Source organism: Xyrauchen texanus, chromosome 47, assembly GCF_025860055.1.
Source record: "Xyrauchen texanus isolate HMW12.3.18 chromosome 47, RBS_HiC_50CHRs, whole genome shotgun sequence".
Lineage (NCBI taxonomy): Eukaryota > Metazoa > Chordata > Actinopteri > Cypriniformes > Catostomidae > Xyrauchen > Xyrauchen texanus.
The window spans coordinates 7774447-7788192 of NC_068322.1; the positions used below are offsets into that span (position 1 = coordinate 7774447).

The 13746-nt window shown below is 38.3% G+C and overlaps 1 protein-coding gene across 1 annotated transcript in view; it reads right to left on the reverse strand.

Moving 5' to 3' along the window:
* Nucleotides 1–13746, reverse strand: part of LOC127638704 (SH3 and multiple ankyrin repeat domains protein 3-like) — a 32764-nt gene that overhangs the window by 7952 nt on the left and 11066 nt on the right. The window contains 11 exon segments of the mRNA XM_052120344.1: nt 1471–1595; nt 1725–1807; nt 2482–2557; nt 2668–2781; nt 5918–6081; nt 6407–6500; nt 6503–6652; nt 10523–10589; nt 11274–11351; nt 12670–12786; nt 12964–13131. Of these exon segments, the coding sequence (XP_051976304.1) occupies nt 1471–1595; nt 1725–1807; nt 2482–2557; nt 2668–2781; nt 5918–6081; nt 6407–6500; nt 6503–6652; nt 10523–10589; nt 11274–11351; nt 12670–12786; nt 12964–13131 (1236 nt within the window).

A 13746-nucleotide genomic window follows, 5' to 3' on the forward strand; every position in this document is an offset into this window, starting at 1 on the left:
TTGTACAACCCCAATTGGGAAAATATGGAAAATGCTAATAAAACAAAATGTAGTGATTTGTAAATTATTTTCACCCTGTGCTGTGCAATTTCAACTTCTACAGTGCACAATATAGTTAAAAGATTGAAGGAATCCGGTCAAATCTCGGTGCGTAAAGGGCAAGATGAAAACTACTTCTGAATGCGTGTGATCTCCGATTCTTTAGACATAACTTTATTAAAAACCATAATTCGTCAGTAATGAATGCCATGAGATGGGCTTGGGAATACTTCTTTAAACCTTTGTCAGTCAACAACATTCGCAGCTGCATCCAGAAGCATCCATGGTCAGAAGCCATATCACTGGTTGCCTGCTAAAACTAAACAGGGTTGAGCCTGGTCAGTACCTGGATAGAAAGACCTCCTGGGAAAAACTTAGGTTACTGCTGGAAGAGGTGTTAGTGAGGCTAGCAGGGAGTGCCCACCCTGCAGTCTGTGTGGGTCCTAATGCTCCAGTTTAGTGACCGGAACACTATACTGTAAAAAGCCACCACCTTACCGAGGTCCTGATTCTCTGTGGTCATTAAAAAAAATCCCAGGGCACTTCTTGTAAAGAGTAAGGGTTTACCTCTGGTGTCCTAGCCAAATTCCACCCATTGGCCCTTATCAGTCAAGGTCTCCTAATAGTCCCCATCCATGAATTGGTTCTATCCCTCTACTCTCTCCTGTCCACTAATAGTTTGATGCTGCATGTTGGTGGTGGTTGAGGAAAACCCGCTGTTCACTATGTAAAGTGCTTTGAGTGTAGTGTCAGAAAAGCACTATATAAGTGTAACATTAATTTGTTAATTAATCCACAGATGCAAGTTAAGGCTTTACAAAAAGCAGAAGCCATACATCAACACTGTCCAGAAGCACCGACTTCTCTGGGCTCGGGCTCATCTACGATGTATGCAAAATAGAACATTGGAATTGTGTTTTGTGGTGAAATATGAGTCCATATTTAAATTTTTCTTTGGAAAAAAAAGCTGTGGTGTTTTTCAGGCCATAGAGGAAAAAGACCATCCAAGCTGTTATCAGTGTTAATATAGCACAGGGTGAATTGAATTTACAAATCACTCTTTCCTCTCTCTCTCTCTCTCTCTCTCTCTCTCTCTCTCTCTCTCTCTTTTTTTTTTTTTGCATTTTCCATACTGTCCCTACTTTCAAAGATCAACCATAGTGATCTTTCAAAAGCACCATAGTGTTACAATAAAAATGTACCATGGAACAACTATAGTAATAACATGTTTTTGAAACTACAGTGATGTTATACCATGGTATTCTCTGTATTAAGGTGGTAATTTTCACATTGAATTGACTGTCAAGAAGTGGTCCAATTTAAACAGGAGTGAATGTATGTTAAATGTAAGCACTAATTCTTACACTTTAGTGCACAAAACTCCAAGGTTCATTTTTTTGCAGGGTCAAAATGCTGTCAAAAGTTCTTCACCTCTATGAGGAAATCTCCAGTCCTTAATCCTGCCCTCCATGCCACTCCCTCCAGATCCACTGACTCCAGGTATTGCAGGGCAGGAAACGCAGGAGTAGGTGTAAACTCTTCAATGGGTGTCTCAGCTGATAAGAGAGAGCATGGAATTACTACATTTGTGTGTATCTGAATTCTCTTTCTTCTCACCTGTGTGTGTGTGTGTGTGTGTGTGTGTGTGTGTGTGTGTGTGTGTGTGTGTGTGTGTGTGTTTGTACCTTTAGCTCCCCGAAGCACGAAGCCAAATCCTTCGCTATCTCTTTTCTGCAACGTTGCACTTTTTTCTTCTATAACATAATCACTGTGAATTTACAGAAATCAATAATTACTGCATTGCATTGTCGCATGTGCTGCATTGCCAAAATTCTTCCCATTGCTGCATACTGTACTTTCAGTTTGTTGTAAGACATTGCAGCAGTATTTAGACATTAAATTATATTAGTCATCAAATTGCATAGACCATTTTAGTTATTCTGCTTTGCATGTTAACATTACCTTCGAGCTAAATTTACATTTACATTTATGCATTTGGCAGACGCTTTTATCCAAAGCGACTTACAGAGCACTTATTACAGGGACAATCCCCCCAGAGCAACCTGGAGTTAAGTGCCTTGCTCAAGGACACAATGGTGGTGGTATGCGCTTAGCCCACTACGCCTTTTGGAGTGGTTTTAAGGAAATTTGTTTCCTTAAAATTAATTATTACTTTTCTTTTATGTTCATACATTTAAAAACTTTGACTGTATGTTTACCGCCTGAGGTTGGCAATAAACATTTTCTGAAAGCATCATCTCTCACAGACCATTTGTTGAAAAGGGGAAAGGGTAATTTTTCTGAAAGTTTCAGACCTTATTTTGTACCCCATTTGTGGAAGGTGCTTATTACTGGTAATCTTGCATACTACTGCACAGTATATAATACAAATAATGCAAAAAAATAACGCGATGGAGGTAAGAAAGGAGAGGGAGTGTGTACCTGTACGAGGTATAGTTGTCATAGGAGCCAACAGTGTAGTGCCTGAAAAGTCTCTTAGTACGATCTTCTCTCGTCTCTGAGAAACAGATGTGTGACCACATCAATACACATTAAGTATAGATATTACAGAGTATGACTTACCTGTATGTGAGTGTGTTTTATGTGGTGTTTGTACCATACACTGACCAAGTCGTGGGTCATACTGTCTCATCTGGACCTCCTCTACACAGTGAGCAGGAAACCAACCGGTTCGTCCTTTAACTGAGCCTTCCCAGAATCCTCCCTCACCTATGCTCAGCACTAGTGGAGACACACATGAACAATTTCAATTTGGAAAATTGCTTCATCCATACAGCATGAAGTTTCAGTCCTGATGTCACAGACTGCAGCAACCAGGCAGGGGCATTGCTAGGGCATTGCTATAGCCTCGAATGTTTTTATTCAGAATCGGAATTGCAGGTGTTTGAGTGGAAATGAAGCGGGAGTTAAGTGTAAGTATTTGTTGGATATTGCGGTAGTTTTCTTGAGAATTTAATTATATAAATCTGGCATTCAAGCTTTATATGCGTTAAATATGCTTCCTCCTCTCATCCGACACACGTGTTTCAAGCCTGGTTTGCATGTGAGTGTTGCCTGGAGCCATCACAAAACCACTTGTGTAATGCACTGTGCTCTATCCTACTGTATTTCTAGAGCATGCACGTAGTTTGGGCTTCTCTTGGCCAAGTACACACTACAAAGTGTAGGATTTTATATGTAAATTAGACCACCATTATATGATGGATGAATGACAAATGATCAGATTAGAAATCTGAATTAATTTCTCCACCATTAAATATGTAATACAATAGGCTCATTGTATCTGCTCACAAATAATAAGGAATTTTAGCTTAAGAAGGTAATTATGATTAATTCTGGGGAAATTGAAAGAATTAAGGTGTATGTCTGGTCACTCAGCCTCGCTGAGTTGATATGACTCACTTCTGTTAACTGATTAGAGTAATACTATTCTCATGGCCATCAAAAATAATATCACAAATATGTTGAAATATTGTTTGAACAAGGAGCATAGACCTTTAAGAATCAATTGATGAGATAATAAATCCTCTTTGAATACAAACAAGAATTTATTTCTAATCTACAACATCAAACTAACACACATAGTCAAACATAAAACCAGGTTGGTGAGTGAACTGTTACAGAAGGTAAATGGAAATGATCTGTAACAGAGAAAATTGAAGTGTATATAGAAAATTATGAAGTCTATATGCCATGCCCTGACCATCGATACTTAATTTAGTATACCCTAATTTGCACTTGGGTAACCCAAATATTTAAATAAAACACCAGCACTCTCTAGCAAAAGTCTTGTGTGCATGCATTGCGTTGTTTTTGCTATCATTGCTTTGGTTCTTTGGCTGGGTCCGTAGAAAGTTCTGGTAGTTCCGTTGATGTTTTGGACATCTGCCAAGATCGTGGACACTTTCCGTATCGTGTGTGTGTCGTAGTGCCAAGAAGAGCCTCGGAAATTTGCATTCCAAGATTTATTGATGTCTACATTATGCAGAACCTGGGCAGAGGGGTGCTGAAGTGAAGCCAGCCGAAGAAGGGCTAAAGAGCAGAGCAAGATCCAAGAACAAAGAGAGAAGGTTCATACTAGGTGGGGAGGTTTTGTTGAGTTGAGGTTGGCCACACCCCAAAGGTGTCTTGTTCCGATAAGAAGTGTCTTTTGCTGGGTCACATGGTCCTTTCTGTGTTCCCCTCAAGATAATTAATTTAAGGTGTGAACATACTTTTATTTAATGAAATCGGTGCAAGAGACATCTCTACAAAAACGGGCAAGCACTTACATGTGAAACATTACATACATTAATGAATATTCAACGTTTTAGTTACAAGACATGAAAATACCTGATTAAAAATCATAATGGTTAATTCATTGGTTTTTCAATATGGATAACACGTTATAAGAAACATACTACAGGGTTATCATTTGTATAGAATGCCTTTGTCTATATTTTTAATACAATCCTACACATGGCTGTGTATTTGGATTGAAGTAAAATAAGAAAAGTCCAATGTCCATGTCAAATGTTAATGAATTAAGCTTCATGTGAGCTGGTGAGCTGAAAACGTGCCTCATGATCAGTATAATAATTTTCAGTGTAGAGATTTGGTTATATTGAAGAACCTTGGAATGTCTTTGTTCTGTGATTTCACTGGTTTCCATGCCAAATATTCTTTATCTATCTCTTGGGATGTGTGTGACATTTGTGGGGGTATTACTAGGAGTGTGTTCGGACAGATCTGCCCTTTGTATTTAAGACCAGATTTGCCAGATGCCAGAAATTCAGACTGGCCGGTACCAGTCCGAATATCTTTATTGCTCAGGAGGATGTCAGTGTAGATTCTGTATTTAAGTCATTCAGAAGAATTGTTGACTCTTCTGCCCATAACATCCTACAAAGTTTCGGGCGAAATGTGAATTAGACTTGCCACGGTATCATAATTTTTATACCGGTGCGGTGTTCACGTTCAAACCGACTAACGGTATTACTGCTGGTTGGTTGCTAGGTGGTACTATTGTGTAATTTTCATTAAGCAATAGACTACACAATAACGCAAGGCAGCTTGATTTCAAACTTTTAACTTTATTTTTTATTTATTTTAACAAAAATTTCAAATGAAACTAAAACAACTGAAGTGCAATTAAAATGTGTGTTGTTAAACTTTTTGAAAGATGGCTTTTAAACATTTGCGAAGGGCAACATCTCTTTGGCAACAAACCAACTTCATCTGTGCATTATCTCCATCAAGGGTAACTGGTCAGGTATTTCGTTGTCCAGGCAAATTATAATTATTGTGGGTTGTTAATATAACGAAGTGGTAAAAAAACAAAAACACATAACACCCTTTCCATTTACCATCAGGCAAGTATCCGTCTGTGACAATGTTGGAAAATTACTAATACATATTAAGATATAAAAACAATTCTAAATGTAAACATAATAATTATAATGATGACAATAGTCACTGAAATATAAATTATTTAAAATATAAAATTTAACACCGGTGTTGTCCCTTGTACAGAGTAAAACTGGTAACCTTTCTCACATTGCATGATAATATTCAAATTTCGGGACATTGTGCATCCTGGAATGGAATTCAATTTTTCCAGAACAGACGGACAAAATCCGGGACTATCCTGGAAAATCCTGAATGGATGGCAACCCTATTATTATATATTGAATTAACTTTATTTTTGTTTTTATTTATTTTTTTGCAAATATTGATGTATGCTATTAATTGTTATTAATTAATTGTCATATTATGTAATTGATTCGATACATTTCTTTTTATTGACAGCTCTTATTATAATAAAAGAAACACAATTCGATTTTTGTTATCATTTTGGGTGAAAGGTTAACTTACTGACCTTTGACCCTCTCTCCACGGTTCAGCGTGATCTCACCCTCGCCCTGTGGCGAGTGGGAGCTGACGGCGATGAAGGTTCGGCCGGGCACCGCGCTGTACAGACGCCGCTTTGGCCCTCGGGACACAGCAGGAGGACTGGGCTCTCTTTGAACAGGACTGCCAGGGCTGCAGAAAGCAGAAAACCACTAGCTTTCAGGCCAATTTGAAACTTCAAAGTCAAGTAATAAAATTCATTTTGCTTTACCTTAATGCTGTTCTGTTAAAGAGATAGTTCACCAAAAATTGAAAATTCGGTAATTAGTTTTCTCCAAATTCAAGTCACTACAAAATGGTTACTCTTGCTACAGTAACATTCTGCTTAACATCCACTTTTTGTGTTCCATGGAAGAGAGTAGGTCATACTTGTTTGCAACAACATAAGGGTGAGTAAATGATGATAGAATGTTCATTTTTGTGTGAACTATCCCTCAAATCACAGACAACTGCACACCTGAGATGACCACGGGTGTGTCTCCTGAGGCTCCGTGTGTGTGTGTGAGCAGACTGGGGGCTGCGCAGGGTGGGTGTGTTATCGTCGGGCTCGAGGGGGGCAGGCTCCGTAGGGAGGGGGCAGGAGAGGGGGCCGGCAAACTCTCATCCAGAGCGTTATCACTGGCTGACCGCATCAGAGAGCGACGAGGGGATACACAGACCGCATGCCGCCGAAACGAGTATGAGGGGGTCTCCCTGAAAGGCACTGTTACAGGAACACAGTAACATACACATAAATAATTATTCATAAAGTACAGTAAAGGAATAGTTCACCCAAAAATGAAAATTCTCTCATTATTCACATATCCTGATGCCATCCCAGATGTGTATGACTGTCTTTCTTCAGCAGAAAACAAATTAAGATTTTTAGAAAAATGTTGATGCTATGTAGGTCCTTATAATGTAAGTAAATGGGTGCCATCAGGCTACTGGCTGTTGAACGGTCCAAAAGGCATATTTAGGCAGCATAAAAGTAATCCACATGACTCCAGTCAATAAATGTCTTCTGAAGCAAATCGATAGGTTGGTGTAAGAAACAAATCTATAATTAAAACGTGATTAACTTAAAAAAATCGCTTCCTGCCAGCATTCGATGCATCAGTGATATAAACGCTATGGCGCGTTCATGCGAGAAGTCGAAGTGCGTGATTTGTATACAACTGAGGAACAAACGTCACGCGAGAGTTAGTCCATTTCAAACAGCATCCCAGCTCTGGCCATCCTAGCAATGACTTAAAGATAAAAACGTTTTAATTATCAATTTGTTTCTTACACCAACCTATCGATTTGCTTCAGAAGACATTAATTGACTGGAGTCATGTGGGTTACTTTTATGCTGCCTAAATATGTCTTTTGGACCATCAAATAGCCAGCAACCTGATGGCACCAGTTTACTTACATTACAAGGACCTACAGAGCTTAAATGTTTTTCTAAAGATCTTAATTTGTGCTCTGCTGAAGAAAGACAGACATGCACATCTGGTATGTCATCAGGGTAAGTGAAGAATGAAAGATTTTTTATTTTTGGGTGAACTATTCCTTTAAAGGGATAGTTCACCCCAAAAAGAAAACTCAGCTACTGTTTACTCGATTTTACTTTATCTCTTTTTCGTAGAACAAAGGGAGAAATTGTGAAAAAATGAAATGTTGTGCTCAGTGATGTCAAACGATGGCAGTTTATGGTGACCACCTCTTCAAGCTTAAGTCTAATAAATTATTCCACAAGACTCATGATTGTTATGAAAGCATACAATGAGGTTTAGTAAGAAACAAACCGAAATATAATATATTATTTAGTGAAACTGTTGACCGATCGTTGCTCTCTTCTGCATGTTCATGAGACTGTACTAGAGCTGCAGCCCCTCTGGCAAAATGGGGCATTCAAGTGAAAACTAATTTTGTTTATTTAAAAACAGGTCCACCATAGCAATAGAAAAAAAACAGAACACAACACAGCTGCACACAAACCAGATAACCAAACATACAAAATATGTCTGATGAGTTTGCAGATGGAGAATTGATGCATTTCTATGCCCAGCCTCATTTATTTGAAATGGAGTTCTCAATCAAACTAAGAGAGATAGACCAAGGAGGCTGAAGGCAGCTACAGTCACACCATGTCCTAACTTGACAGCAAATGACACATGATAAAAGGTATATTTTCTATTAATCAGAGTTTTTGTCCTCACCAGCCTTGATGAGTGACAGGAGATTCTGTTGATCGCTTGGTTTCTATTTTTGGCATCAAGGTGGGAAACCCCACCCGTTATGAACTGGCACCGGTCCAATCTCATGACTGTATAGTGAATCCTAAATCTCATTAAAACTACTTGATTTTGGCCAAGAATTTTTGCGCTGAGGTATCGTATCACTGTCTTCCGATCTCAAATGCTCACCAGTTCAGAATAGAGAAAAGACATTCCTGCCTACTCTGTTTCAAATAAATGAGGCTGGGCATAGAAATAGAACCTATTCTCTGTCTACAAACTCATCAGACATACAGTATTTAGAAATTTCGGTTCTCTGGTTTGTATGCAGCTGTGTTTTGTTCTGTTGTTTCTATAGCTATAACTTGAACTCCCCATTGCGCAAGTGGAGGCTGTATAAACTTGCTCTCGTGCAGTCTCATGAACATGCAAAGGAGAACAACTGTCGGTCAACAGTTTCACTAAATAATAATATTTGGGTGAACTATCCCTTTAACAAACACAAATGCAGAAGAGCCTATTCATGGCTATATAGCCGATTTCCATGCTTATAATATAAACCATGTTGATTTGTAGAGACATGCAGATAATAAAGTATTTACACCACACACATAACACACCAATTATGGAAAATGAAATGAATGCACATTGCAGCCCATTAAGAATTTGGACTATAAAACATGTTTTGTTGTTTGGCTCTTACCACTAGACATTACAATAATTACAGTGCAGTTTCCTGTTTAATCTGAACACATTTACATTTGTAAACCGAGGACCACTAGGAAAATTACAGCCATTTAATTTCCATTTGCATTTTATATCTGACAAGGGAGTTCAAACATGTCATGACTCCTGTAGTACATCCTTAAATGGACAGTTCACCCAAAAAGTAAAATTCAGCGTCAGTTACTCATGCTCAAATTGTTCCAAAGACTTTTTTCTGCCTAACATCTCCTAATGTTTTCCACAAAGAAAATATGTTAGCCTCAGTCTCCATACCTGAAGGATGTCTTGGCTAATATTCTACCAAGCAATCCCAGAACAAATAAAGAATTAAAGGTTTGGAACAATTGTGAGTAAATAATGACAAAATGTTCAATTTTGGGTGACCTAACCCTCAAGGCAAGTCTCATTCTCTTTCAACTCATCAAATAATTTTGTGATTTCAAATGACCTGGTTCTGTATACCAGAATGACCACTTCCAAAGAATGCTAGCAGTTGTGAAGAAAACTCATTTTTGCCAGTTGAATGGATCAAGAGGTTGGCATGAATATGACCAGACTATCATACTGTATAAGAAAAGGCACTGCAGAACACATTGACTAGCATCAGGCTTATAGAAAGTGAAATCACTCATAACCCAAAAGCCTAGCACCTCATCTTTGAAGAATGGTGTCAGAATGGCTTGTGTAAAATAGCTGTCATTTAAGGTTATGTATACATGTCCAACTGGATTTGTACATTTTGAGCAATTCCACCTTATGTATGAGCAATTGTTATAGTGACGCTTGTCTTAGAAGCATTGCAGCCTAAAATGTTGATGTAGGGTAATGTATAAAAAGGGCTGTAATTCTAAGTGGTGCATGGTTTATGGATGTAAATACCAAATGATTATTCACAATTTCATTTTAAATCAAAGCTGCAAGTGTACAGAGCCACAATCTAAGAGAGTAGACAAAAATACACCAAGTGGGAGTGGAGCGGGGGATTGCAGTGGTGAAATAATAATCAACTACTTCATAAACAAAGACTGGACAGAGATATCTGCATTAAAAACTCAGATTGCACACAGACAAAGAGAGATTACAAACAGATGACTCACAGATTACACCACACAGAGCATGACTGAGATTTACAAAGAGAAACACACGCAAGTTATAAAGTGATATACAGTAGCCCACATATACTTGTATGATAAACAGTACTGCAGAGATTGCATCAGTCGTTTATTTCAGAATTAGATAGCTGGTAGAAACAGACCTAGACCTTGCACATTCAGATTGATTGTCTGAAATGAAAAGAAATCATCCACTTATGGATTGTTTTGACATGTTATGAAGTTACCAGATTTGGGCTGATTCCTTAGATCAAATCCTCTTTTATGTTGTAATTTCTGCTGTAACTTGGAACAGAAGTCCACTATACTAAATAAGAAACCTTGGTTTTATCTGAAATGATACACTACAGTAAAAGTACAGTATGTGTGCACCTCCATCTAAGTTGCTGGGTTTGAATTTCAGTGAACAAATGTAATCTTGGTAGCCCAATCAGGTTCATGATAGTGTGTTTTGTGGAGTCCTTGAATAGACATAATACCACACTGCCTCATGCTGTTCAGACTAAACCAAGACCAACTACTGTAACTCACCAACGTCTGAGGTTTTATGGATCTTGATGATTTCAGCCAGGTCAAAGTTCCCTGCGATGATTGCAACCTACCAGAAAGAGGATTTCACACTAAGTTAGCACCAAATACACACCATCACACAGCTTTCATGAACTAATTCAGTCTAAGAGATCATTTGAGACAGTTCCTTTTGTTGTTTGGGGATAATGTGGTGGAATAATGTGAAAGACTGTTGTTTGTGAATCAAGCATAATTTTTTTTATTTTATTTTTTTATATATATATATATATATATATATATATATATATATAATTGTACATAGATTGCTGGGTGGATTTCCATTTGTATGTAAAATACTAATGAATAATGATTAGGAGATTTATTTATTCATTTTTAATTATTTAAAAGGTGAATTAATAGGTTTAAAAGACTATATAAGTGCACAAATGTCAGCTTAAAGATCCTCAATGGAATTTTTACTCTACATAAGCACCCACAAAATAAGCTATTTTTAAAACCAATTAAATATTTTATGGCAGAGAAAAACTACAGTATATATACTACTATATATTTGCTATTTACATTTATATTACTTTTTAAAGATTTTATGAATTTCCATGACTTTTTGAGGTCTAAATTTTAGAATTCCCAGATATTTCCAGGTTTTCCAGGACCATGGGAACCCTGTCTGAAAAAACTTATTGGTAAGCATCAAAGCTCTCTATTGGAAAGTGTACAGTTAGCCAAAACATCAGTTGAGAGGTCTGGTCACCTGAAATGCTGTTTGGTTGTTGTAGTTCTTGATTTCTTTATTTGCTCCTCGAAACAGGAGAACTCTAGCACAGCCTTCCTGCAAAGATGGGAGAGAGAACAAGGGAAAAGCAGGTGATAGAAAGAGAACATTAGTGGAGATTATAGTTATAACACCCTGAAAATGTGTGAGTGTATATGTGATTTGGTACCCAGCAGAGTTTAATAACTATTTACAGTGGCTCTGCTTGAGATGAAATATTAGTGCATATTGTGTGTGCAGTATAAAATAGTAGTATATAAAAATAAATAGAAGTATATAAATGCATACTGCCTACTATTAAAAAAAAAAAAAGCATGTGTAACTGTATGCAGTATGCAATAATAAGCATGCATGTCACATCACCGCACTAAATTGTATGTTAAATTCAACAGGTGTCTAGTTATAATATGGGAAACAAATATAACTATTTTTACATTTTAATCCAAATTTGTGTGCAAATATTGTAACTATTGGCAATCAGACTCATTCGTAACATTTGTTCATTCATAAAATGAAACATTTAAGGTCCAGTCACACACATTGTGTTATAGGATACAGTATACAGTGTGCTCTGGTTGTATACTGCATATTTTGGCATATGTAGAAGGTCATTTGAGCATTCCATACATATAGACATTTGTATCCTGCACACAGTGTACATACTGCATACAAATCTCCTTCACAAATAGTAGGTAGTATGCCATTCCAAACATAGTTCTTTTGTTTTAGAGCATAATTGCACTTTGTCTGCTCTGTTTATTTTGTAGTGTACTAAAAGGCACAAGAAACATGTACTTTAGGATGGTAACAACAGCATAAAATGCTTTAAAAAATATGTGCATATATACATATGCACATATATATTGTCTCCCCTAAGTCCTCGTGGTGGCGTAGTGACTCGCCTCAATCCGGTGGAGGATGAATCCCAGCTGCCTCCGCATCAGAGACCGTCAACCCGTGCATTTTATCACGTGGCTTGTTGAGCGCATTGCCATGGAGACATAACGTGTGTGGAGGTATGGAGGACACCATGCACCGCGGCATCCACGCCCAACTCACCACGTGCCCCACCGAGAACGAACCACATTATAGCGACCATGAAGAGGTTACCCCATGTGACCCTCCCTAGTAACCGGGCCAATTTGTTTGCTTAAGAGACCTGGCTGGAGTCACTCAGCACGCCCTAGCATGAACGGCAGAGGTGGTAGCCAGCATCTGTACCACTGAGCTACCCATGCCCCCAACATATTTTTTATATAATTAATATTTGTTATTATATTTTATACATTGGGATCCAAAGTTTGACTCTTGTATATGTGAGACTACATAGCTGATAAAGTTGAGTGTACAACAGTATATTTGTGAGTGTGTGTACCTGGTTGTAGAGGGCACACAGGTGTAGTGCTGTGTTTCCTGAGGCATTCTGAGCGCTCATCTCCGCTCCATAGAACAACAGGTGCTCAAGGTGCTGCACATTTCCATGGCGACAAGCCTATGGAACAAAAACGCACACATTCCGATCACCCACTGGTGCAGGTGTAACAAATAATAAACAAGGATATATTTAGTCTCACTGGAGAAGAATCTTTACATTAGTAGAGATTTTTCTTAACCCAATGTGTGAGATCTGCATCCACATTAGAAGAGAAACCGGTTATTTACGTGTTACCTGATGGATCTCCTGCCAGCCGTTCTCGTCGCTGTAACCCAGTTGCGCGTGATCATACAAGAGCAGCTCGCAACAGTATGGATCTCCCCCAACCATGGCACTGTGATAGAGGGGGGTGAGCCCACGACTGTCCTTATAGTCTGGAGAGGCCCCTAGATCCAACAATGTCTATAGATGTGGAGAAAACAGAGGCACAAACAAAACATATGAGGGACATATGTGCATAACCCACAACAGCTTGTAATGACTTGTATAAGGATGACACTTTCTTTGGCAGGGGCGTAGCAGCCATTATAACTTGTAGAAATTTCTACGTTCGCCCTCCTCACTTTTTGGTAAATAATAATTATTTTGCTTGGTGACAGGATTGAAAAGGATAACATGGTGGCCGGCCATGTAAAATGAGTTAGTTCATGTCTTCTAGCTTTGAAGCCATCTATATGAAAGTAAAGTTTGACAAAATACACTTTTAGGCCGGGAGTTCTTGAGTCCCATCAGACGTTACAAGTCAGTTTATCTGATAATTGTCCAGATGCAGTGGTACACGACTTTATGACCTAGTGAATTCCGATGCAATCGCATTCATTTTCAACTATATATCATTATAAAACTTAAAGTTAGTAGAGGAGACTGCAATAATTCCATGTGGCAGTAATTTCCTGAACATATCCATCCATCCATCCATCCATCCATCCATCGTCAACCGCTTATCCTGTGTACAGGGTCGCGGGGGGCTGGAGCCTATCCCAGCTAACATTGGGCGAAAGGCGGGGGACACCCTGG